Source organism: Sphaeramia orbicularis, chromosome 19 (genome assembly GCF_902148855.1).
Source record: "Sphaeramia orbicularis chromosome 19, fSphaOr1.1, whole genome shotgun sequence".
Classification (NCBI taxonomy): Eukaryota; Metazoa; Chordata; class Actinopteri; order Kurtiformes; family Apogonidae; genus Sphaeramia; species Sphaeramia orbicularis.
This window is the reverse complement of record NC_043975.1, coordinates 32,569,876-32,596,478: the sequence shown is the minus strand read 5'-3', so window position 1 is coordinate 32,596,478 and position 26,603 is coordinate 32,569,876. Positions and strand designations below refer to the sequence as shown.

General features: G+C 36.5%; 3 protein-coding genes across 3 annotated transcripts; all 3 read left to right on the top strand.

Annotated features, from left to right (window-relative positions):
* The first annotated feature begins 3,364 nt into the window (after positions 1-3,364).
* LOC115410127 (sesquipedalian-1-like) lies at positions 3,365-11,306 on the top strand. Its single transcript, XM_030121586.1, has 4 exons — positions 3,365-3,439; positions 3,875-3,965; positions 7,805-8,108; positions 10,709-11,306. The coding sequence occupies exons 2-4, from the start codon at positions 3,885-3,887 to the stop codon at positions 11,140-11,142; spliced, it is 819 nt and encodes a 272-aa protein (XP_029977446.1). The 5' UTR covers positions 3,365-3,439; positions 3,875-3,884; the 3' UTR covers positions 11,143-11,306.
* A 1,783-nt stretch (positions 11,307-13,089) lies between these two features.
* mylpfb (myosin light chain, phosphorylatable, fast skeletal muscle b) lies at positions 13,090-16,733 on the top strand. Its single transcript, XM_030121587.1, has 6 exons — positions 13,090-13,311; positions 13,901-13,999; positions 15,078-15,258; positions 15,442-15,520; positions 15,605-15,653; positions 15,767-16,733. The coding sequence occupies exons 1-6, from the start codon at positions 13,309-13,311 to the stop codon at positions 15,866-15,868; spliced, it is 513 nt and encodes a 170-aa protein (XP_029977447.1). The 5' UTR covers positions 13,090-13,308; the 3' UTR covers positions 15,869-16,733.
* A 1,594-nt stretch (positions 16,734-18,327) lies between these two features.
* On the top strand, positions 18,328-24,973 carry pgap3 (post-GPI attachment to proteins phospholipase 3). Its single transcript, XM_030121585.1, has 8 exons — positions 18,328-18,737; positions 20,947-21,044; positions 21,233-21,385; positions 21,532-21,594; positions 21,743-21,804; positions 22,007-22,143; positions 22,254-22,458; positions 22,651-24,973. The coding sequence occupies exons 1-8, from the start codon at positions 18,476-18,478 to the stop codon at positions 22,712-22,714; spliced, it is 1,044 nt and encodes a 347-aa protein (XP_029977445.1). The 5' UTR covers positions 18,328-18,475; the 3' UTR covers positions 22,715-24,973.
* Positions 24,974-26,603: the final 1,630 nt, after the last annotated feature.

The following is a 26,603-nucleotide window of genomic DNA, read 5'->3' as shown; positions in this document are numbered from 1 at the left end:
AACCCACAAAGACCCAAACAACTACTGGCAACCCAAATCATCTACTGATCTAAAATATACTAAACTACTAAACCGATCAATTAATTTAAATAACTGGTGTGAATTGCAGTTTGTCGTCTTTTCATAGTCATCAGATATGACCCATTTGGACGTTCAGAGGCTCTGTAGTGAACATGGAAACACCATCATCCTCTACAACATTGATTCACCAGTAAAACCCATGGAGTTTCATTAATGACAGTGGATGGACACACTTGGTTTTACATTCAGTTTTTGATATCTTTACTGAATAAATCACTTTTTCTTCAGTTTTCTCTGTTTTGATAAAATTACCATTTATCCATATAGTTGTGATAGTGTTTATTATATAGTTACATAGATGGTATAGGTTTCTATTATTGGTACTAACAGTTGTAGTAGTAGTATATCCACTGTTAGTACTTGTATTTGGAGTAGTACTATTAACAGTTATAGACATTTGTTCTAGCTATTGGTAATTATCTGTTCTAGTTTTTAACAGTTCTAGTTCAGTTTGTTGTGCATCCATGCCCCCCCCCCAATGTCACTCTTCCTTTAACCCAGTCTCCAGCTGGCCAGATGTTCATCCTCCAAGAGTCAGGGTCTGCTCCAGGTTTCTGCCTGTTAAAGGAAGGTTTTCCTCACCACTGTCACCAAGTGTTTACTTCTGGAGGATTCTGCTGGGTTTCTGTAAATTGGCTTAAGAGTCCAGTTTAGACCAGCTCTGTATGTAAAATGTCATGAGATAACTTTCGTTATGATTTGGCGCTATATAAAGAAAATTTGAGTGATTGATTTATTAAACCTTTGAATTTACTCTAAGCTTTAATGAATAGCTACATGATCTATAGATTTAATATAGGAAAATACCAGATTTTTACTGAAAAAATGCGAAATACACAGGATAATGTTACAATAAATGGTGATAAATCACTTAAGAAAGGTTAAAAAGAGAGTAAAGTATAATAATTTGGGAACTGCCACAATAGTAACACTAGGTCTATACGCGTTAAATATACTTGGGCATTGGACAGATGAACGTTTCAAGTCCATAAAGCAACCAACCTAACATCAGTTTAACATGAACAGTGCAACAAGTCACAGTGGAAAACACTACAGAAACATTACTACGTACACTAAAGTCATTCAATAAACTTTATCACGATGCCTCGCTGCCATCAGTCACGGCTGCAGATCTTCATCAGTTCCTGTCAGGATATGTTCACCTGCTGATCTCATTTGCTGTTGCTGGCAGGAGATGAACACCAGTAGAACATGTCTGCAATGTGGTGTTGGCATTATTAGATCCAAGTCTGCTATACACTAAAGTGGTCGTGTTTTTCATAGCTGCTGTTACTAAAATTAGGCAGCAGCTCCTGAAATGTCAGATTAAATGACCGTGCTATGTTGTAAACGTCACCGGTGCCTGCGCAAACAGTAGCAGTAATGAGTAATGGAGATACTAGTATTTATTAGTATTCAGAATTCTCTGTGTTCCACGTAAATCTCATATTCCATGTAAACTTCAGAACTATGTATATGCAGTTATTTACATATATTGCTGAAAACATCACTTTTTCTCCAGTATTTTTTCTGTTTTAATATAATAACCTTTGAATTTACTCTGCATGGACATCATTAAATTATATATAAGAAAATATATAATTTTCTATGAAAAACACAAAACGCAGAGGATAATATTAAATAACTTCTGAAAAATTATTTAGGAAAGGCTAAATGTAGAGAAAAAAATCCTCTGGAAGTTGCCACAAAATAGTTCTAGGCCTTAACGCACTGTTGTTATAATTTTGCCTCAATATTCCACTGTTGTATCACTCTTTCTGAATGTGTTATCTTTTTACCTATGATCCCTGATGTTCATGGATCAGTGTCAAAGCCCTGTTTTAGTCACGGTGTCATGACATTCTACTGATTTTTGGATAATTTGGTTTTGTTTTGACTGTTGACTGGAATAACTGATCATAGCAGCATTAATAAAATAATCTACATACCTGAGATTGGAAAATGTGTTCAGTTACTTTTATGAGAAACTAATGCCACTAATTTATCATGTATACAATTTGCACTTAATTTAGTATGTAGTGCATCTGACAGTAATAACACAAATATAAATGTTTTATATGATTGTAAATAAATTTGGTCCATAGAAGTTAAAATTAAATACTAGAAAAAATGATTTTCACTGAAAAACACAAAATGTAGGGGATAAGATTAAATAAAGTTGTGATATATCCTTTAGGAAAGGTTAAATGTTGAGGAAAAATTCATTTGGAAGTTGCCACAAAAGTGACTATAGGTTTTAAATCAGCATTTTTAAGAAAACATACAGGGAGCACTCATTTTAAGTCAGCATTTCTTACATAACAGTGTTTATTTGCTTGTAATAAGCAAAAATATCTACAAGATGTTGACTTTTTTTCTAGCTTCAAGTCTCAGAGTGGTTAGATTTGTGGTGCTAGTTACAAGAATTCTTGTCAGTGGAAGATTTTTTGATCAAAATACGAAAATATGATCAGATTTTCTTTTCTTCTTTTCTTCTTTTATTTATAAATGTATCCTAGGTCTGCTTCCGTCATATTTGGCGGTCTACGCTTGTTGGAATGACTTGAATAATTACAGTCTCCGGGCCCAGGATCTGTTATCTTTACAGGTTCCAAAAGTCAGAACAGAACTGGGAAAGAAAGCTTTTAAATATCCTGCTCCCACTGCATGGAACAACCTACAGAAGGAACTGGTTTTCTTTTAATACATTCAAAGTCATTTGAAATCAGTGGAAAAAGGAAAAATGTGGGTGTAGATGTTTTTTCTAATTGATTGAATTGGAATTGGCTTAGTTATTATACTTTTAATACCTTTTAAAATAATGGTGATGTTTTATATGTATGTTCTTATCAGTTTTAAGTTTGTCATTCAGTTTATGTATATTAGTGTGGATGTATGGCTGTGATTTCCATTTTGTGTAACTTCTGCTGCTGCTGTTGTCTTGGCCAGGACACCTTCGAAAAAGATTTTTTTTAATCTCAATGAGCTTTTTTCCTGGTTACATAAAGGTTATAATAATAATAATAATAATAATAATAATAATAATAATAATAATAATAATAATAATAATTTAAGAATAGTTGGTTTATTGGCTTATTTCTAATAGTGATAAATAGATTTATTCAAGAACTGTCACCTGATTTGAACATATAAAAGTAAAAAGTAAATAAATGGACTATGTGGACTGATTAGAAAGTACCAAAAAAAAAAAAAAAAAAAAAAAACACACTCAGACAAACAGAATGAGGGTTGTTGTGTGCAGTGTGTTGTTGACGTGTATTGCGTTCACCTCGGCTACCAGGAAGTGATTAACACACACCCACAGAGGGAACTGAAACACACAACACACTCCAGAAAGGTGAGTAAGCACAAACCATGTGAACCTGGACCCTCTAAATGTCTCTCCTGTAACTTTATCTGTGAAATATAGACGCATTAAGAAGCAGACATTAACGCCAAACTGGCTGAAACTGAGGCAGTGCAGACATACACCGACTAAAACAGATGTAAACAGTTGGTGGTTACTCATGGCCGTCAGTTTGGCATATTTCCATCTGAATTTACAGCAAAATTGAGCTGAAACTTTCATTAGAGAAGACGAAACTGACCTATTTAATATTTTTATTTCACTTCGGTTCATTTCGGGACATTTTCTTCGTTTAGTTTACGGAAAAGCCCGAACTGTACTCGTTAAAGTCCGTCAGTATGAAGCTACTGCTAAACATGCACATATGAATAATTTAGAAGACAGTAGGAAGGAAATGTGTTGAAATACTTTGTTTTGACGTGGCAGGTTCAGTGAAATGAAGTTACATGAAAAGGTTGTCTCCTATTATGAGGCTTGTAACTCACCTGTGGACAAAGAAGGCTACCTGTACAAGAAGGTAAGACACCCAGGATGCAGCTTTGATGAAATGTGCACATTTATGCAAAAGTAAGTTTCAAACTTTTTGAACATGCAGTGTAATAAATATATTCTTATATGGGAAATAAAGGTTTAAACATCACAGTCTGAAACATGGTAAAATATAGGGTAATAAAGTATTTAAACTAGTGTCAAACATGGTAAATGTGATCAGTGGTTACTAAAAGAAAATTGTTGATTCTAAGTAATAAGACATTAATTAAAATGTAGTTTAATAAGCAAAAAATATGATTTAAGATAAGACAACAACATTTACAATAAAATGAGCATGAAGAACTGGAAAGATAGTAATAAAATATGAACAAATATAGAATTAAAGATTTAAAATTGGGATGAAAAATCTACACACACACACACACACACACACATATATATATTTACAGACCAGTGAAGTGTACAGTGTAAATATTTGCACATGACCCTGATTGCACATGAAATAGTCTGTGAATATTGCTATCTTAAAAAAATATATTTAAATTTGCAGGTAAAATTTGGTGAGATTAACTCTTTTTTTTTTTCAAGTAAGTATTGATAATTATTTGCTCACACCTTCCTCAGTAACATTTCCATTTTTGCTAGATTGACATAAATCAGGGGTGGGTAATCCTGGTCCTCGAGGGCCGGTATCCTGCATGTTTTAGATGTTTCCCTCTTCCAGCACACCTGAAGGTCATTATCAGGCTTCTGCAGAGCTTGATGATAGGCTTATCATGTGAACTGGGTGTGTTGGAAGAGGGAAACATCTAAAACATGCAGGATACCGGCCCTCGAGGACCAGGATTGCCCACCCCTGACATAAATAGTACAAATAGCTTATAATAATGAACTGCATATAGATCATATCCAGTTGTTTACTTGTTGTTACTAGTTGTTACTATTGTCTTTTTTGTTTTCAACCAGCAAAGTAAAGCATATGCAGCACAATTAAAATATGTAAAAAAAAAAAAAAAAAAATCAAAAATTAGATGGCTTTTGGGAATGATTAAAACTAGGTCTATTATAATTTTTACATGTTCACAGTATTGCAGTTATTGTAGGTAATAACATAATTTTTCATCACAGCAATAATCGTCTCCATTTTGTGTATTAGCAGGTGGGAGAGACAGAACAGAAAAATATATGATTATATTTTGTTTTATTTTATTTTATTCTATTTTTCCAACTTTATTGAGAAAAAAAAATTATATATATATATATATATATATATATATATATATATATATATATATATATATATATATGAATCATAATAATAACTTAAAATATAAAGATCTAAGAAAAAAAAATACATGGTTACGTTTTATATCATTGGACTGGTGCTTTTTAATGACATCATCTTGTTGCGCCACATTCTTCTGCTGCTGTGAGTTCAATGCAGAACAAAAATAAAGTTATTCTGACTAAAGAGGAAGGATTCCAGTCTACAGGTGTAAACAAACTCAGCCTTGGGGTCTTTGCAGGGAGACCAGAGTCTGTTCTGTTTGAATGGAGTCTTATGGGAGAAGTGGCTCAGTTCACTCAATAAACAACTATTATGTGAAAACTGTTGGACAACCTTTATGATGATCTTTAACATCTAATCTGTAGACTAGCAACTTATAACGTCCCCTGATTAGATCTGACATTATCTGAATAGTCATTTTCTGAGACAAATGACACCTGGAGTTGCTTTTTATTATGAAGCCAAAGACACAAGGACTTGAATGTCTTATTTTCTTTTTTCTATTGTCCAAAGAGAAGTTAAAAATAACCAAGTTTGACTAAACATGTCACTAATTTTTCCCATCACAGCTATCAAATCCACACTACTGAACCACGGGTCTAATGGTTATAAACATTAGGAGAGGGTTTGGCGATGAGTCCTGATATCACAACCTCACAGTGATACATGTCACCAAAGCTTAAGCTGATCAGCTCCAGGTTAGCTGTTACATTTTCATCAGTGCTCAGAAGACTTTCACTAACAATACAGCAGTTTATTTTGATATGAGTCATTTTATATAACTGCTAAATTCTCTGCCTCTTATCCTCATAAGGTAAATGTGTATAGTTACATTATTATTAGACTTACTATTAGAGTCAACATTATTATCAGCTAAAATTTCAATATCATCACAGTCCTATCGTATGCTGGTGGCTTTAAAATTAGTAAAAATACATGCAATTATTCTCCCAAAGACCCAAACAGGTGCTGGCAACCAAAACCATCTACTGATCTAAAATGTTTAATACCTGTTGAGCCACTAATCCTTTCAATACATGTAAATAATTGAAGTAAAATACAGTTTCATGGTCATCAGACAGGACCCAGTTGGACCTTTAGAGGCTCCATAGTGAACGTGGATACACCGTCATCTTCCAGAATATTAATTCACCAGTAAAACCCATGGGGTTTAACAAATGATAGTGGTGATAGATGCTTGTTTTATATTCAGGTTTTGATATATTTGCTGGAAAAGTAACCTTTTCTCAGTTTTTTATGCTGTGATGTAATAACCTTTGAATTTACTCTGAGCTTTTATGAACATCTACAAAATCAGTGAATTAAATATAGGACAATACATGGTTTACACTGAAAAATGGAAAATGCAGAGGATAATGTTATAATAAATGATAATAAATCAAGAATTTAAGAAAGGTTAAATAGAGAGAAACATTCATTTAGGAGGTGCCACAAAAGTACACTGGAAAAATACAAAATCTTACCAAGTGCATTTTTCTCATTTCCAGTCAAAATATCTCACCACACTTAAAATAAGACAATCACCTAAAGAGTAACTTTTCAGTGAGATATAAGTACTTATTTTAAGACAATAGATCTTAAAAATCTCATTTCAAGAAATCTTACCAAGATCATTTTCACTTGTTCCATTTTTTTTGCATAATTCAAGATTTTTTTTGCTTAATTCAAGTTATATGCGCATATTTACAGACCAGTGAAGGAAATGTACAGTGTAAACATTTGTACATGACCCTGATTGCACATGAAATAGTATGTGGATATTGCTGTCTTTAAAATAAAAAAAAAAAAAAAAATCTAAATTTGCAGGTAAAATTTGGTGAGATTTACTTGTTTTGTTTATTTTTCAAGTATTGATAATTATTTGCTCACACCTTACTCAGTAACATCCCCATTTTTGCTAGATTTACATAAATAGTACAAATAGCTTATAATAATGAACTGCATATAGATCGATTCACGTTGTTTACTTAATTCAAGCAAAAAAATCTGCCAATGGAACAAGTGAAAATTATCTTTGTAAGATTTCTTAAAATAAGATTTTCAAGATCTATTGTCTAAAAATAAGTTCCTATATCTCACTGAAAAGTTACTCTTTAGGTGATTATGTCTTATTTTAAGTGTGATGAGATATTTTGACTGGAAATGAGAAAAATACACTTGGTAAGATTTAAATTTTTTCCAGTGCAGCACTGGGTCTGTATGCATTAAAATGTACTCAATATAGTATTTTTATATTTTGTTCTACTGGTATTGGTTAAAATTTAAATATATTTAATTCAACTTTTAGCTTATTTTTGTACATGTTGTGTTTATTTATAGACTAAGCATGAATTGACCCCAGTCTCAATTTGTAAAGTGAAGTAGCTGAAACACATAATGAACATTGTATGTAAAATTATGACAAAACAAAATAAGGCTTGCTACATTATTTTACGCAACAGTGAACACACCAAAGAAATTCCCTGCACTATTTCAACTGTTCAACATCTTGTGTAAGAGACTGAAGCCATTTGTTCATGTGACAGTAAACCACAAATGGCACAACTGTCCCTCAGGGTGAGTTCAACACTTCCTATCAGAAGCGCTGGTGTGTGCTGAAGGGGAACCTCCTCTTCTACAAGGACCGTCCAGCCGACCGGGACGTGATAGGAGTGATTGTTCTGGAGGGCTGCACCGTCCAGCTGTGCGAGTCCGAGGAGCAGTTTGCCTTCTCGCTGGTGTGGAGCGAACCGGGACTGCGCACGTACAAGTTTGCGGCCGAGGACCAGGTCAGTCAGGAGAGTTGGATCAAAGCGCTGCTGTCGGCCAGCCACAGTTACCTGGCGCTGCTGGTGATGGACATGGAGAAGAAGTACAGAGGTGAGAGATGTAGCGGAACAGGCTGGGTTTATTGTCCTCTGAGGGGAAAGACAGAGTTCTTTGTTGTGCAGAGCAGCTGTGAGAGGCTTTGTGTATCACATCAGCTGCAGTGTACATCATGGTACAGGTATAAAAGGCATTATCTGTCTACTAGTATATGTACATACATGGTTTACACAGAAACTGAGCTTTGAGTCATTTTTATTATTATTATTATTATTATTATTATTATTATTATTATTATTATTATTATTATTATGTCAGAGAATGGAAGTAGATTTTGAAGATGTAGCAGGAAATTCAAGTGCATTTAATTTTACTGTAATTTATAAAACGTGATTGATGTTTCTGCTTTGTATGGAGCCACTAATATCCTAAAAAGTCTTTTTTTTCTGCACAAGATCAAAAATTCTTGCTATTCTGGGTTTTTAAGAGCTCTCTAGCATCTTAAAAACTGCCAAAAATGCTTGAGAACTAAATTACCTTAACAGAAATGACAAGAAACAATGCTATAAGCAAAGTAAAATTGCAGGTAAAAAGAGCTTTGTTTTCCCCTTTGATTCATATTGTAGTTGGTATACCACATTCAGCACTTTTTAATAATTTGCATATATATAATGCATTTTAATAAAAAATAAATAAAAATGGCTTTGCACAGTATAGCACCTTTTAGTACATCATATTTTGTCATGCGTCATGTTCATGACACATATTTCAGCTTCTAAATATCAAGACTTTCCTCATAATAACTGAAAAACAAAAACAACTTCTAACTAAAACTAGTTAATTCCTCAAACTATAAATTGGCTAAAACAATATGTAAAGTTCACTTCCTTCAGTGAACTTTATTGCTCAACAAAAAGCCGACATGTGTCTTTGTTTGTTGTAGTAAATGCAGAATGTGTGAATGCCTGCCAGTGGTGCTTTATTTTAATTAAAATTAATTTTATTTTTTAACAAATCAGAAATACTGTATTATTCCTAGGATGGGAAATGATTGGTTGCAGCATGCACAGAACAAACAGGAGACAGAGCTATATATGCAGTAATATACTACAATAAGCACACAGCAATGACTTCAAAGAAAGAAGACTAGGGATGTAACGATTACCGGTATAACGATAAACCACGGTAAAATTGCAGATGGTTAGTATTACCATTTAAATTCTAATTATCATGATAACCGTGCTTGATTACCACACTTTTAAGGGAAAAAAAACCCTTTGTAAAGCTATGCTTTCATGTCAAATATTTGAGTATAGTTTTAATTTATGATAATTTTGATTTTATATTCCTAATATTAGGAACCAATATTCACTTTTAAAGTCTTTGAAAAGGTTCGTTAAGCATCTTTGTGTTATTTATGCAATAAATTATATACATTTTTCAAATCGGATTTTATATATATATATATATATATATATATATATATATATATATATATTTTTTTTTTTTTTTTTTTTTTGTCCTTTTATGTTGATATAGTAGGTTAAAGTGAAAAACTAATTGGCAGATGATATAAATGAAGTTGTGCTGAAAAAAAACAAACAAACAAACATTGGTATAGTAAACATTTCTTTTTATAGTATATAAAGGCAAAATCAAAAGTACTGAAAAACGGCCAAAATAGGCTCAGACTACTAAGGGTTAATATTTGAATGTTTCTGCCAACAGAAGGTACATTGTACCTATTATTTTTATTTTTATTTTTATTTATTTATTTATTTAATTTTTTAAATACAAATTGGTTAAATTATTTCAGTGTGTGTATAAGTAATTTTTTAACATTTTGAGCACAATTTCAATAATACCACGATAATAATGATAACTGTGATAATTTTGGTCACAATAACCGTAATATGAAATTTTCATATCATTACATCCCTAAAGAAGACAAAAATGAACTGCTAATAAAGTGTGTAAACCAAGTTTGTGTGTACGTGTCATCGTCATCTGCTGCACAAATAATGCTCATTTACCCCCCCCCTAAGTATTTGCTTTTGTTGTTTGTTCATATTGCATACCTACAGTGTACAGATTTAAAAAAAAAAAAAAACTTCTTTGAATCATGTTTTAACATGAGTAAATGAATGAAATCATGAATTAACCATAACATTGACTAAGTTTTTGGCCAGCCTTATGATAAAGATTTCAAAACAAAGATTACTTAATTGCATTAAAAAGTCTCTTGCTTGGTTTAATTTACTGAGTTGATTTTCCTAATATTATGCATGTTTGTTTTTTAGTGCACACTTGCTGACACGGAAATATGCAGTAAAAAAATACCCGTTATACATTTTAATGATTGATGGCCATGTTTTGTGGAAGTAAAAATCAATTTACAGTCAACTGTTTTTATTAGTTAATTTCTTCCTACCAGCGTTTTGTGGGTGTTTGTGGTAATGCTTGATAGTTTAATGTCAGTTTTACTCAATCCATATTATGCTTTTATATTATTAAGCATATGTTTAACTTTTCTTTATGTATTTTGTGACATTTAAGTTTGATATTTACATCTCTGTGTGTTCATGTTTAGGGTCTAAAAGATTTAGAATAGTAAGTCATAGTTACAGCTTTGTTTTTCTGTTTTCTTTCCACAGAAGCTTTAAGTGAATACTCCAGTGATCCAGTCAACAGTTTCACCATGCCAAATTTCAGCACAGCAGGAGCAGGATATCCTGCTGCTGGCAGTTTTATCTCACATGTCTCAACGCTGCCTTCTTTCTCAGCATCAGCTTTAGGATCTGGACCCAACTTGAGCCAAAACCCAATGCTTCAACCTCCTCCACCCACTTCAACCAAATCAGCAAGTAGGAGGTCACCTAAACTCTGGCCCAAGAGGAACGCAAATGTAGCGCCTGCAAACAGCCTCCCTGCACCTATGGGGGAGTGGTCAGGGGTCATGTCAGGCACCACGGAGGACTTTAGCAAAATGCATGAAGATTTTGGAAAGGAAGTGAAAGAACTGATTGCTAATTGGGCAAAAAAGGGACACGGTGATGATGCAGAAGGAAACCTGATAGATTTTGGCTGATTAAAAAAAATATTTTCAATGCTATGTAAAATACAGTATAAACAGGAATGAGAGCCACATTAATTGTCAGAATATATTAGTGTATATTTAAGATAAGAAGGTACATGTTTTTTATTTACTCATTGCCATAGCTTCAATAAATGATCCCTGATCTGCTCCTTTGACCTTTGCTCCTTTTTCCACTTCATTGATATTCATGTGAAGACAGAAAACAGGCAACACGCTACCACCTTTATAATATTAACCAAGCTGTCAGTCTGCTTTATTATGTAACAGATAAGGTAAAAGGAAAAACTTTTAAATGGTAAAAGTAGTTTAGTCAGTTTCAGTGACTGTTATTGTAATATACAAAAGTCTCTAAACTTGCACTCACTAAAGTCAGCTTTGTGTATGAAAAGAATAAGAAGCTGAATGGGGGTAAAGCAGGCCAAGAAGGGTGAAGACTTGAATTTTCGTGGCGAGTCAAAACGGCTGAGAAAGAGAATGGCGGGGGGAGACGGCGCTATTTCAGTCTACAGCTGTCTTGTTTTTATGGTCTTTGACAGTGCTTGGTCTCTGTCTGTATGTGTGCCTCTCTCTCTTTTCACCTTCAAGCCCATACTTGAAATGGCTGCTCCTCTGCTGACGGCCTTCTCCACACAAGAGTTAAGACCAAAATCATTTCCTCTGACCTAAATAATTGCTTTCTTGAATCAAATAAAATCAGTGTCCAGGTGATAGAAAATTCACACACACTGGGTACCTTTGGGTAAAAATTAGGTCATATTTTCCATATGAAATATCAGGCCCACAACTGAAGCAAAGACACAGTATCAGTTCCTGCTAACGCGGGATCCCGATACATTCCGAGGCTGTATAGTTGCATGATTGATGGCAGCCTATGGCGCACATATAAGGAGTTCAGTGGGTGGGTCACTGTCCCCTGTTTTAAAGCAACTATACTGGGAAGCTGCAGTAGTAACCAAAATTAGTGCATCCATGGTGGGAAAGCTGTTCATTTAGTTTGATAAATTTCATGTTTCTAAATAACAGATCTCGATATTTGAAGGTTGTACTGTCACAGGCAGATGTGGAGGATGTGAAAATTAAGCACTGAGTTATATAGTATTCTGAACCTGAATCTGAATAATATAATTCTTGAAGAACAGAGCTAATAAAATAGTTACTTTTTAAATTTCATTTTCATTTTGTACATATACCTGTGGATATATTCATGGAACATGCTGCCTTAGACGTCTAATTGCATGGTGTGTATGATTTTTTGCAATACTGTTAACAACATAGCGTTCCATTGGGTGCATCCTTCGAGAAACACTAATTAAGATCTATAAATCATGTTTACTGTATGTATGTAAATAAACACCGTCTATGCAGAGTCCCTGTTTATGTTTGCTGTTAATAAAATGGACACCATATCTTGAGGCCTAGTAGTTGGGCGTCAGAATTTGGACCAGTATCAAGCTCCATCAGCCAACTGTTTTCAAATTTCACTACTGTTTATAAACCCTGTTGGCCACTAGTGATTTCTTAGTGGGCACAAACTACACACCAGACTTATCATCCAGACAGGTGGTGACTTCAGGATATGTTAACTGGAGATACATGTTGGCACCTTTGGCTGCATGTGGCTGTTAATTATTAGAAAGCGTCAGGTCGGCTGCAGGATGTGTCCTGGACTTAGTGTGTATTAAGTCAGCAAAGCAGCAATAAACAGCTATCACACATCAAGGTTTGTTCTCTGACGACAGATATAAATGCAACAAAAATAGCCACAACAAAGACTCAGTGTGTCAGGAATAAAAAGAGGAAGGGCACAGGGTGGATTCAGTTATCCCTCAGCATATGGCCTATCAGTTTGGCCATATTAGTCCACAGATGACACCAAAGTCAGGGTTGTGTGTTGGCATTGAATTCACCTCATTCCAAGACTCCTGGAGCCTATTTTGGAGCATCGGTAAGATGATATGTCCTGTCACCTCCTCGCTCCTCCCTCTTTCTGTTACTTTCCCCCAGCTCTGTTTTCCAGCCAAACCTGATGGTGTGGCTAAAGTTAGCCCCCCATGGGCTAGTATATAAGGCCCCAAGGGGCCAATACTTACATGTCAGTCACATCGGCTTGGCGTAGGCTTCTCTTCTTGACCAACAACAACCCCACAAACTTGAGAGATGGTGAGTGTGGCCATGTTCCTTGGAAGAACAGTCTCTAGGAAATAGGATCTTCTCTACACTGAAGAGATGAGCTGAAAGCATCACTGATACATTTGCTATCTGGATTACCAAGAACCAATGAAGCAAAATTTGGAATTCGAGCATCACAAATTGTGGATTGTGGACCCAATCTTACTTAATCCTCTGACTTGAGAAAACATTTCGCAAATATAAGCCTAAACATTACCATGTGACTGGGGCATGAAATACTTAACAATACTGTCCCCATAGTCGTTATGTTGTAACTTAAGCCTAGAACATTTGTGATCCTCCTCTTCAAAAAAGAAAAAAACCATAGAATTTGCAATTTAGTTGATAAAATGCACCAAACACAGAGATTCAGTTTTACATGTACTTCTTTTTTGTACGTTTAATTTATCTTTAGCCAGGAAGCACAGTTTCAGAGGAACAGTCCTGTGTGTCCTTTTACTCTTGATCACACAAAAGACTGTTGATTTTTATATTTCTACCTTCTGAGATATTTGGCATAATCATTTGTTTTAGTTAATGTGTGTTACGCATATTTGAACTTTTTGTCCCCTTTTCTCAGGCACCCAAGAAGGCCAAGAGGAGGCAGCAGCAGGGTGAGGGTGGATCCTCCAATGTGTTCTCCATGTTTGAGCAGAGCCAGATTCAGGAGTACAAGGAGGTAAATATTTCTTCACAGAATCTCCCATCACAAAGGTAGATAAAGCTGTGTAGCTGTGAGAACTAAAGTCCTCTTAGGCCATGCATTTTGGAGTATTGTGCTTTTTTGTGGAGCTTGTGTAAGTCATGACTCCATGGATCATTTGACCTCGGAGGTACTGTTACCGTAGCTCCCAAAACATGTCAACGTGACTGCTTTAGCTTCATGACAGCAAAAATGTCCTCATCAGCATGAAACCACAGTAAATCTGAGCTTTACTGATGACAGCAGCTACCGCTCCCCTGGGATATCTTGGTAATCCTCCTCAGTGGCTGGAAACACTCCCACTGTGACCCCACTGGAATGCTGCCCAACAGCTGGTCGAGTCTGACATTAATCAAAGCAGGAAAGATGGGCTCAAGGTAGAAAGAACGGAAATTCACTTGATGTTCCTGCAATCAAGGAAATGAGAAAGAGGAACAAAATGTTACTTTACCAAAAAATACATTTCTGGATGAAGCACCTTCACCAGACTGAAAATGACTAGATTACACAAAACAGCGGATACTTCTTTTCTTCTACTTCTGATTGGTAGAAAGGATCGAGTACATATAATAGCCATGTTAAAAGATTAGAGGACACTAAAGAACACTGAGGGCATGATCAGAAGATTTGGTCACAAGGCAAAAGTGGGTAGGGGGTGACAGCTGTAATCAATACCTTCTCCTTAAATGTCGCAAGGGGCTTGTCTCACATTCCGAGACCATTTTAACACCTTAGAAAGACAAGTGGCCGACCAGCTGCCAAGTCCCAAAAGGTTTGCAGTTCCATCTTTGGTTTCACAGGGGGCCGCACACAGCTATGAGGAGGGAGAGGTGGAGAACAGCTCCACATTTACACGTTTATGTTGGCAGACTATCTCACACAAATAATTATCATAACCAAGTCTTGTGACAAGAACTTCTGAAGCATGTGAGGATCTCAGTTTTCACCGTTGTAATTAGAGAGAAACAACAAGAGAGAACACCAGGTGAAAAAACAGGGAGTGTTGTTCTGCTTCTTATGGCTGACTTTCCCCTTCCCTCACTTTTTCTGGCAGGCTTTCACAATCATCGACCAGAACAGAGATGGCATCATCAGCAAGGATGACCTCAGGGACGTGCTGGCCACCATGGGCCAACTGAATGTGAAGAATGAGGAGCTTGAGGCCATGGTGAAGGAGGCCAGCGGCCCCATCAACTTCACTGTCTTCCTGACCATGTTCGGCGAGAAGCTGAAGGGTGCGTCAACACACTTGTGCATTTTATTCTTCCTTTACTTCATTCAGTTCAAGATCGTCTAACAGCGTGGGAAACATAGAATACATTTTTGATCTATCATACGATTTATATAACAGAGGCTTAAATGTTTTTCTTGTAATTGAGTGCATTTAGTTAGATTAAGTGTCCTGCTGTGACTCACAGGTGCTGACCCCGAGGACGTTATTGTTAGCGCTTTCAAGGTCCTGGACCCCGAGGGTACCGGCTCCATCAAGAAGGAATTGTAAGAGCTTTCACCTTCAGCTTACCATGTGTCATAGACTCCTAAGTCCTGTCATATTTATTCATCTCAATTCTCTCTCTCCAGCCTTGAGGAGCTCCTGACCACCCAGTGCGACAGGTTCACCGCTGAGGAGGTGAGTTCACCAGCCTTTGTCACATTCAGTTTCACATTTGGACCTGAAAGTCAATGAGAGGTTTTTTAGTTATACAAGGTTTTTAAGATATTTCTGTTATCTTTCCTCCCCAGATGACCAACCTGTGGGCTGCCTTCCCCCCTGATGTGGCTGGCAATGTGGACTACAAGAACATCTGCTACGTCATCACACACGGAGAGGACAAGGAGGAGTAAATCCCCCTCTCTCAAGACCTCTACCTCCAACAGAAGCTGTACTCACCCCACCATTTACTCCGTCCTTCTTCTCCAACGCCGTAGCTTCCTTGCACACTCTCACACCCTGGCCCACTCTTTCCGCTTGCCAGCTCACTACAAAAAGACTAGTCTCCTTTCTCGAGATACTCAGTGAGAGGACTGAAGGCTGTGGATGTGTTTGTGTGTGAGTACCAACGGGGGAACATGGGATTATTTTCAATAAAAATAATCTTGTGACACTGAAACACTCTCTCTATCTCTGTCCCTGGCTCTTGTTGCTCCTCCTTTTCACCCTTCCATCACTCATTCTGTCTTGATGTGTTGGGGCCGACAGTGCATGTATCATACCTACGGATATTGTGTATGCATATGCAGTCCAGTGTACACAGTGGTCAGTCTCTTGGGTGCTGTGGTGCATGCACAGTCACTTGCTTGAAACAAGTAAGTAGCCTGACTAAGACGGTCTGTTAGTTTCAACCTGAAACAGAGTGTTTTATGGATTTGTCCAATGCTTTGTATTGGAGAGGAGTGCATAGTAAAAGAGTGGGGGTACTGTACTATAATAGTTTCCTACCCTCCTCTTTTATTGCCTCTCATAAAAAAGTATGAAAGGAAAAGTTGTAGCAGAAAGAGGAACGCATGGTTTTTTAATCTTGTGACAAGCGAAAGAGATGGTGAAAGAAGGCGAGGGGGAGGCAGGAAAGGCATAAGCAAAAGTAAAACATCTTTGTTTTCGACTCTCCTTCCTCCTGCTCACCACTGTTTCTCTCCTGTTGTTGTGACTCTGTCTATGTCTCCGCTGTAACAAATAAAGAAGTACAAATAAAATCCACTATCTTTCGTACGACACTGTGTCTGTTGGTTTAAGTGGGGGCATGGGTTGGAGCACTGCTAGGAGACAACCCTGTGAAGTACTGACTGCACACGGACTGTGATATGCATATGGTGACACATTAACAAGGTGTACTTTCAAACACTGCACCTAAATGATAAAAAAAAAAAAAAAAAAAAAAAAGACTCACTGAAGTCCATGAGCAAGTCAATGACAAACATAACAGAGAGTGCCCAAAAATACATGCAGTGGCTTTTATGTTCATTAGAAATAAAAAAAAAATATATATATATATATAATACTATGTAGTCTCAACCGCCATATCCTATGTACAATGATAAAATAAGACAAACACAGCAACAACAAGAATAGCCCATACCTTGTAAGGAGAGGGTGCAGAAGGCTAAGGAGTCAGTCCTCCTAGGATTTATTTACCTGAATGTTCAGATTTTTCAGGTCTCACTGAAGTGTATTTATCTCAGATATGCTGTATATGGACCCTAAGAGCAGTCAATATGAAATAAATAAGAAAATCATTTATCAAATGAATAAAGAGAGTAAAATATAAAAGCTAAGTTATAATTATTTATATAGTCCAGTATCATAAATCACAAATTTGCTGGAAGGGGTTTCAAAATCTTCTAGACACAGGACCTTTTGTCCTTTTACCCTCACGTTGTATGGTGAATTAACCTAAATTATTAGATGTAATGCATTATTCAATATTAATAAGTGTAAAAAAAAAAAAAGTTAGTCATTTGTTAACAAAATGAAATTAATGAATTAAATTAAATTGCAAAGAAGGTTAATTATGTCTCGTTTGTGTCCTTTCAATACACTTAAGTAATGAAAGGTGGTGCAGTCATATTTTGTTATTAGGTGAGTTAGCTCAGACATCATTTGTTTAAGCCATTTCATCTGCATAAAAGCCTAGATCATTTATTTCATCAAACAGTGATAGCTGACATGTAGAAAGTGAGTGAGGTGTAATGAATGTTTGCTTTGGCTTTGCTGGGAAGGACAAAGCAAACTGGAGATGAGCTATTTTGAAAAAAAAAAAAAAAAATCTTTTTAATTTGATCAAAAGTGTACATAGTGGACACAGTTTATGGAAAATCACACTTTTTATGTTTAGTGTATGTATCATTCAAAGTGTTTTATGAAAACCTGTTTTATTACAAGCATCTTCATGATAATTTATTTATGTATAAGTTCAACATTGCATACTATATCTATAAGTCTTTTTTTTATTATAGTTTATAATATGAGATAATAACTTCATAATGATCCTGTTTTTGCTGTATGTGCTCTGTACCGACCAAAAACGTCAATAAATCAATGAACCACGTGACAAAAACGTTCCCATCAAAATAGGAAGTAAATACAAAACTAAGGATGAAATGGCACGATTTCAAAATAAAGGCACAGCACAGGTTTCTCCATAACAATTTTGATTATGCTAAAGTGTAAAAAACAGAGCCAGACTAAGAGTATACATGGGTCTTAACAAAACAGATAAAAATACCTACACATTGGGATTTACATCATGAAATTAATGTAAAAAGTTCCTTTGTTGTATCTTATTTGGAAAAGTATTGGGCGGAAGCGACGTGTGAGCGTGAAACCTGACCCAGATCAGAGTGTGGAGGACCAGTGGCCTGTCACCCCTCCAACTGTAACACCAAAACCGGGGGTCCACCTCAAACCCGGAATGACCGTCTTGTAATGTGGACCGTCGGCCGTAGAAGCAATCCATGCCGCAGTCACCCCGCCGTGCCTTCCTGAGTCCCGACGGGCCGAGACCTACCGCCATGGCCTCCCCGTCACTCCGGTGCACATCTGTCAGACTCCCCGCTCTCGTCCTGCTCCTGGTGTCGGTGACCACTGTGCAGTCCTCCCAAGGAGACAAGGAGCCGGTTTACCGAGACTGTGTGAAGCAGTGTGTCCGGACCAACTGCACCGGAGCTCGGCTACGGGGCTTCCAGTCCGCCCAGCCGCAGTACATGGCGCTGACAGGTGAGTTGTTGACGCTGTTGTCAGGTGAGTTAGCTAACTTGCTAACGCTATGTGGCATTCACCATTCACTTTACATACCTGCAGTTAGCATTATCCTGTCATGCTATATTATCAGTAATATTTGCTAATTTGATCATCCTGTTTTAGTGTACGCTTACTGTACCTCTCACTCGTCTGATGCTGTCTGTGAGTTTTTTTCAAGTGTAGGTTGTCATCTTTGACGTGTAGTGAAACGTGATAATGTGAGTCTTAACAGTAGCATTGTGTCATAACCTGAAAACTGAAAGCCAGTTTTTCAGGCTGAACAAGGTGACACAAAAGGTCTTTTGTCACTCTAATTTTGGGCCATCATTAAAATTGGATGGTTGTCACACCTTTACTTTAAAGGTTTGTAATGTTACACTTATTTAAAAAAAGAGACTTAACTGAATAGAAGTTCCAGGTGTGTTTTCTCCATCTATATTTCTTTATTTTCATCAGTCAAGCTATCCAAATGTAAGTTATGTATTTATAATGAATTGAGTTTATGAGTTAACACACACACCTTTGGAAATAATTACTGGACCACACTCAACATTTATTATTTGACATGTGAAGCCATCAGGAGTTTATCTTGTTCAAATGGGTCATAAAAATCTGGTAAACGATACATGAAATGTTTGTTTTTGGGCTGAGCCAAGTGAAAGTGAACATCAGGGTCAGTTTCTTTTTTCTCTAAAATAATATTTTTGCCTGAATGAAACAGATACTTATGCACCAGCTGTATGCAAAATCAATAAGTGACAGTGACATTCATAAAAAGTATGTATTAACATGAACACTTTTGTATTTGCTGCCATGTAAAAAGAATACAGTGAAACTTAAGAACAGTAGAGGTTGTAAATTAATGTATATAGCATTATTTCAGAATGTAAACAGCAATGTGTAAATAAATGTGTTCAAAATATATACCTGTGTCTAATCTTATATTTCAACAATCAAAAATTATAATGATTTTGAATGTTATTTATTAAAAAAAAAAAAAAAAAAAAAAAAAAAAAAAAAACAGCAGAAAGATGTGTATTAAATTTTGTAACTAAATATATGTGGCCAAAGACTGATAATTTGATCAGTATCTTAATAAAAACTTTGATTATTATTCTGGTGCATCACACTGAACAAACCCCTCACTCTCTTACTTTTTTGGATTCTCACTCCGTTACCATGAATTAATGTTTTGAAACTGAAATAAAAATGATATCAGTTTCATTTTTGGGCATAATGTACTCTCTTATATTAAGAAAAGAGTGGTATGCTAAATATTTACATTTTCCTTGAGGAACTGCACTTTATGGCATTTTTTCCAAACTTTGAATAACTGCTGTATATTTTTCCTCACTCTGTTACTTTATCAATGATGATGAATTCATGTTTTTATTAAATATTGGTTATTATTCCTTAATGGCATTTAAAGTACTTGCTTAGACCTACAATTTGAGCTATTATAGTTGCTGCTAAATTATTTTTTACAATCAGATACAGAATGATTAGTACTGCTGCACAGTGCTTTCTCACTCTGTTACTTGCTTGGCCAGGCCCTTTTAGAATTTACAATAAGTTATATTAACTAAAAAAAATAATAATTTGAAAGTAACAAGTAACATATAAATTGAGAAAATGTGATATTGAAAAACAGGTTAGAAACAATTAATATTCCAAAATCAGAATATCAAAAGGTCAGGTTGAGAGGCTGTTGTAGTGAATTCCTACAGGAAATTACTGGTGGTCTGATAATTATTTACAAAGCTGTAATCACATATAAATAATTATATATGAAACCTATCAGGAAAAATTACATGTACTGACAGATATGTATATATACAGGTTTATAAATGTATAACAGTATATTTCTGATAATGAGTGTATGTGATTAAAAAAAAAAATTATATAAATAAACATGTACACATTGTTGCCCATAAAGTTGGAATTAAATATTTGTACTGCTTCCCATGAAATGATTGTGACAATGTAGTTTATTCTTGATGGATAAAATGTAACTTGGACTCAGTATGTAATCATTGTACCTGGTCAAAGGTGATTACTGATGTGTAAATACAAATATAAAGAGGATTGAAGGAGGATTCTGAAAACAAAATTATTCCAACTTTATTGGTAACAGTGTAGTTCTTAAAAACCTTAATGCTGACAGGTTTTTCCTTCTGTCATCCAGGTTGGACATGCCGTGATGACTGTCGGTATCAGTGCATGTGGACTACAGTGGGCCTTTACCAGGCGGAGGGCTACAGAGTCCCACAGTTTCATGGCAAGGTTGGTGCTTAATGAGATCAGACAAAGTCATCCAACAAGTAGCATATGATCAGTGAAGCTTGGGGATAAGGCATTTTAATGAGTTTTTCAGATGATTCTTTGCATGTTTTTTTTTTTCTTCAATTGATTAATTGGACCATCTGAGTTATAAATTTGTGGACTTCTTCCTTTTCTTTCTTTTTTCTCAGTGGCCATTTGCACGCTTCCTGTGTTTTGAGGAGCCTGCATCTGCCCTGGCCTCCCTACTTAACGGTCTGGCTTGCCTTCTCATGCTTCTGCGTTATCGGAGCACAGTCCCACGCCAGAGCCCCATGTACCACACCATCAACGCCTTCTCTCTGGTGGGTCCAACTCTGTGCTTGTCGTCCTGAGACAAAAAAATGCATTTAATATTCATAGACTCATATACCAAATTCTTTATCCCAGTCTGTAGGGACAAGGCAGACTTTTGCATCCAAATAACCTGAACCTCTCTGTGTTTGTCCAGGTATCTCTTAATGCCTGGTTCTGGTCCACAGTATTTCACACCCGGGACACGTATCTGACTGAGGTAATGATTTTAAAGTGCTATCATATTAAAGCTAAAGTTAAGCTACATGGAGAAATATAATCAGGCAGTAATGTTGTTCTTTCTACATGTCTTCATGTTGGTTTCTCATGTCAGTAAAGGTGTTTTTCTGTTACATCCATTCTTTTAGAAAATGGACTATTTTTGTGCGACTGCTGTCATACTTTATTCAATCTACCTATGCTGTGTCAGGTAAGCTCTAAAGCAAGTGCACCCCAGAAATGTTTTATATGTCCCTTGATAGACATTGGGAACAGAGCAGAAATCCTATTAAGTGACTCGTGTTGACATCTCTTTCTTATGAGGAAGATTTGCGATTCATGATACGAGGCTGGAAAACTACTGAAAAAAATAAATCTTAACCTTATTCCTCTTGATGTTGTCTCTTCCACAGAACGTTGGGTCTGAGGCGGCCCGGGGTCTCCAGTATGGTCGGAGTCCTGCTCATCTTGGCCTTTACCTCGCATGTGTCCTACTTGACATTTATTAGTTTTGATTATGGTTACAACATGGCTGCTAATGCCTCCATAGGTACAACAAACGTGCATGAAGCATACTTTTTTTTTTGGATGTAATTCTTACTGTTGCTTTATCTGCATCTAACTGTTATTCCTGTGTTTTTGATGCCATTGTCCTTGCAGGCATGGTGAACCTCCTGTGGTGGCTGTGCTGGTGCTGGCAGAACCGGCGGACCCTGCCCTACTGGTGGAAGTGTGGCCTGGTGGTGCTGCTGCTTCATGGCCTGGCCCTGCTTGAGCTACTTGACTTCCCTCCACTGCTTTGGGTGTTGGATGCCCACGCTGTTTGGCACCTCAGCACCATCCCAGTTCACTTCCTTTTCTATAGGTTTGTCCACTCACCTGTTTTTCCAGGATTCCACAGTTTTACTGAAAGAGCAAAAAACAACAGTGCCTGAAAAAGAAATCAATTTGGTTAAAATGTCATTGAGAAGAAAGTCCAAATGTGACTTTGAATGCAACACGTGAAGAAACTCTGGTTTGGTGTTAAATATGGTCTGTGTTTCGATTTTGTCCTCAGTTTCCTGATAGATGACAGCCTCTACCTTCTAAACACGGAGAAGATGGGCGTCAAAGTCGAGTAGGAGGAGCTTAGCACCTCTTCACCATGCCTCCACCCTTGCATCTCTTCAGTCCGGGTAGCCGCACACCCAAATAACACAGGAGCAGCTCAGCCTCCCAGATGACATCTATTACACCTCTACAACTATGACTTCCATCAACGTAGACTTTGTTTACATTTTTTGTTTTAATTTTCTTGTATTTATTTGTGATAATTTTCCTTTTCCGGTGATGATCACAGTGCTTGCTCTGCTTCACTTTGCCTTGTACTGATACATGCGCTGCCATTCTTTTGCTGTATATCACACCTGAAAAACAGGATGAAGGAAACCATCTCCAACCACAGCAGTTTTTTTTTTTTGTTTAATTTTATTTTTTACCTGACTCTTCCAACTGTGATTGAGGTGCATATCCTGTTTCTTGTAAGTCACGGGTATTTCTGAAATCGATCCAGCAATCCATCTCGATCCCCTCAACCCAGGATTTGACCTCCCACAAGCCCACTCTCACCAGCTTCAGCCTATGAGGTGACTAAGAAAAAAAAGCTTTGCACAAATGACAGTTTGCTGTGTCTGACAATAGATGGCACCAAACCCCTTACCAAGCCATCATCACACATACTCGACAAGAGTGCAGCATGTGTCAGGGTCCGTCTGTGCCAAAAGTGGACTGGCGTTCACAGAGAGGTGCCCCTTGTGAAGTGTGTATGGGGGGGGCTGCCAGTGGATTGTTCTAGACAGCAGGGTAAAGGGAGTTTATGTTTGGAGGCCATTCTAGCTGACTGTGTTTTTTTTTCTTTTCTCACCATCACACCTTTATTTTTGTGCCTGCATTGTTTCCACTGCTGCTTTTGTTTCTTATACTTATCATCATTTTAGATTTTTTTTTTTTTTTTCTTTTAACGTCCATCAGCTGCCTTTTTAAATACTTCTATTTTCATGCTGTTCTATTTTGACCACTTTGTGCTTTATGTTGTCTCTTATTACATGATTTTGGATTTGGGTATGATTTGTTATAAAATGTAAATATTATTTTTAATCACCTGGATTGCCTTTTGGTGTGAGAAAAGGAGAAAATGTTTGAAGTTGAAAAAAAAAAAAAATCAGCAATGCAACAGAAGGCTGCTGTCAACAGGCTTTATGACATGCATCAAGAATTTCTGGGGTTTTGGTGGTGTGCGAATGAGTATTTCATTGTTTCCTTGAAGCTCATTATTTGGATTTGGTTACATTTCCTGCTGCAATATTCCCCAGAATGGCACATACACAACCAGCTGTTTCACAAAGAGCACTCCATTACATAAATGCTCCATTTCCCTCCATGTCTGCCTTATCAAAATCCCATTTCTTCTTGTATAAGGTTTTTGTATCAGATCTATTTTTCAGCTCAGAGAAACTTTGAATTCATACCATGTATGTCTTCATCCCTCCGAGTTTCCCTTCCATATGCGCACTTTAGGGCTGTGTGTACATGTACATGTGTTTTTTTGTGTGAAACTCTATGCCCATGCCTTTGTATGTCAGTGTGAGAATGCGAACAATGAGCAGTATGTGTGTAAACGTTGCCTTGACTCGACACTGTGTTGTTTTTGCCCTCACTAACTATAACCCTGTGTGTGTTTGAGAGCTAGATTGTACTCGATCCTTTTGTAAAACTACTGATGTGCAAGAGTGTGTGTGTGTAAGTGTGTGTGTGTGCGTTCCAGGTTTGCTGCATGAACGTGTGGCAGACGATGGGTAAATTTAGCTTTGCTGACAGCCTGTGATGGGGGTGGGGGAAGACAAGAGGACGAAAGACACGGAGAGGGTGTCGTGGTGTTTGGGTGGCAAAAATGATTCCTGAAATTAAAGCAGAGTGAGGTCTTTATCAGATCAGAAACCACGTGTAGGATGTTTTAATCTTCTGTTATGACAGCATCTGGATAACCTTCCACTTTAACAATATCCAGTTATCTTAAATGACTCTTGATAAAATACTAAATTGTTGTCTCATCTCATTGCAGTCTGTTTACATAAATTCAAGATGAGCTGTTTGTTCACCTGATGAATTCAGTTTTTGTTCTGTAAGTCATGTTCTTATTCTTTTCCCTCTTTTTTATTTTAAAAGACCCCTCGACCCTCCTCTTCTTTCACTCATCTGCTGCCCCCTGCCTGCTGCCCTGTGCACCATCACCTCTCCTACCGAGTGCACTTTCCTCCACCTCACTTCTAATAGTTGACCAAAAAATGCAAAAGAAATATTAAAGACATGGAACAAATAAATGTGACATTTGTTGATAAGGAGTGGAGTTTGGTTGTGTGTTCTTTCCTACGTGATACAAATCTACCACTGAAAACACAGGCGAATACATTTTTTTTTAACATCTGTTTTTAGTCTTTTTGTTTGGTTTTTTTACTTTAGTTTTAGTTATTACTACAAACCTATACATTTTATGTATAGTTTTATTCAGATGAGTTCACTAGGTTTTTATTTAGCATTACTGATGGTTGTAGTGTTTCAGGTGCATATACATTCACATCAAATATAACAATAAACAGTATCTAATGTCCCATATCATGTGCACACAATTTACTCTTGTGCACATGGAACTATTTACACCAAAAAACAGAGTTTACTTGTAGTTATATTTTAGTTTGTTGCATTTTTTTTTTTTACTAAGTTGTAATTCATTTTCTTGTTTTTGACAGCTGTTAAAAGCAGCTACAACTGCTGAATAAGTTAGATGAGAGAAAAGCTGCTACTTATTGCAACCAAGTAAATTGTAATTTTTGATGCAATAATTCTGTCTGCTCTAGTTATTTGATACATAGAAGTCCAATTAACCTACAACCATCAGTTCCACAACCTTCCAGACTTATCATGATATTTTCTAATCTTAGTATGCACTGCTCATGTTCATTGAATTGTATTATAAAATGTATTCTCAGCTTTTCTAATTGCAATGTACAGTTGGATTTATGACTCATCCCTCCCTTTGCAGTCTGGGTATCCTGATCCTGCACATTGACTCGTGACAGTATTATACACACAAACTGATGTTTTTTTTGCTCTGTAAGTGTGTAAAACTACCACATGACACTGACAGTTGATGGAAAAAGGTCCAGTCTACCTGAGGATCATCATAAAGTCCTAACTGCATTATAAAAACAAATTACAAAATAAAAGTATTAGTTATTCATAACAGATAAAATATATAAGTAAACCGCAGTTGAAGGTAATCAAAATATTGGTAATTACAAAACTGGTGTCTGATTGTCATCTTTTTTAGGTGAAATGTCTCACATATATGAAATAAAACATTCACACATGACTTCCATTGTTTTGTGGTGCACTAAAGTCTACTTTATGGCAGCCGTGGTCTAGAAGGCTGGAGAGTTGGATTGTGAACAAACAAAGGGTTGCCGGTTCGATTCTCCGGACTAGCAGAAAAGCAGTTGGCTGACGGGCTCTTGAGCAAGGCACTTAACCCCCCGGGGCCCTTGGTAAGGCAAGCCCACTGCTCCTTGTCTGCAGTGTGTGTGGTGTGTTCCTGTATGTTCTAGTGATGGGTTAAAAGCAGAAGGTTAATTTCGGTGTGTGGTGCACATCTATATACAGACAAATAAAGAATCTTTATATTTCTTTTCCTTTTTATTTCCCATTTCTTAGAAAAGTAATGAAATGCACAGTTTGAAGTTAAGTTAGTTTGATAAAATACTTAAAATATGTTCATATCTAACTGCATTTGTAAAACTCATGCATTCTCTTACAACCTGTTACGTTTCATAGGTAAGCGACTAATTAATATTTTGCTCAGTTTAGTTTATAATTAAGTTGAATGGTTTGCTCTTCTTCTGTCTGGCCATGTTTTACATTTGCACATCTGACTTCCATATGTTTACAGATGATGTGAGGGTTTACATTTTGCTCCAT

What these genes read in the sequence shown, in the direction of transcription:
- LOC115410127 (XM_030121586.1), top strand. Translation starts at nt 3,885, where the DNA reads ATGAAGTTACATGAAAAGGTTGTCTCCTATTATGAGGCTTGTAACTCA. An exon ending in AAGGCTACCTGTACAAGAAG is followed by an intron (nt 3,966 to 7,804) that starts GTAAGACACCCA and finishes ACTGTCCCTCAG; the next exon opens with GGTGAGTTCAACACTTCCTA. An exon ending in CATGGAGAAGAAGTACAGAG is followed by an intron (nt 8,109 to 10,708) that starts GTGAGAGATGTA and finishes TTCTTTCCACAG; the next exon opens with AAGCTTTAAGTGAATACTCC.
- pgap3 (XM_030121585.1), top strand. Translation starts at nt 18,476, where the DNA reads ATGCCGCAGTCACCCCGCCGTGCCTTCCTGAGTCCCGACGGGCCGAGA. An exon ending in GGCTGCTAATGCCTCCATAG is followed by an intron (nt 22,144 to 22,253) that starts GTACAACAAACG and finishes TTGTCCTTGCAG; the next exon opens with GCATGGTGAACCTCCTGTGG. An exon ending in GTTCACTTCCTTTTCTATAG is followed by an intron (nt 22,459 to 22,650) that starts GTTTGTCCACTC and finishes TTTTGTCCTCAG; the next exon opens with TTTCCTGATAGATGACAGCC.
- mylpfb (XM_030121587.1), top strand. An exon ending in AGATTCAGGAGTACAAGGAG is followed by an intron (nt 14,000 to 15,077) that starts GTAAATATTTCT and finishes TTTTTCTGGCAG; the next exon opens with GCTTTCACAATCATCGACCA. An exon ending in GGCTCCATCAAGAAGGAATT is followed by an intron (nt 15,521 to 15,604) that starts GTAAGAGCTTTC and finishes CTCTCTCTCCAG; the next exon opens with CCTTGAGGAGCTCCTGACCA.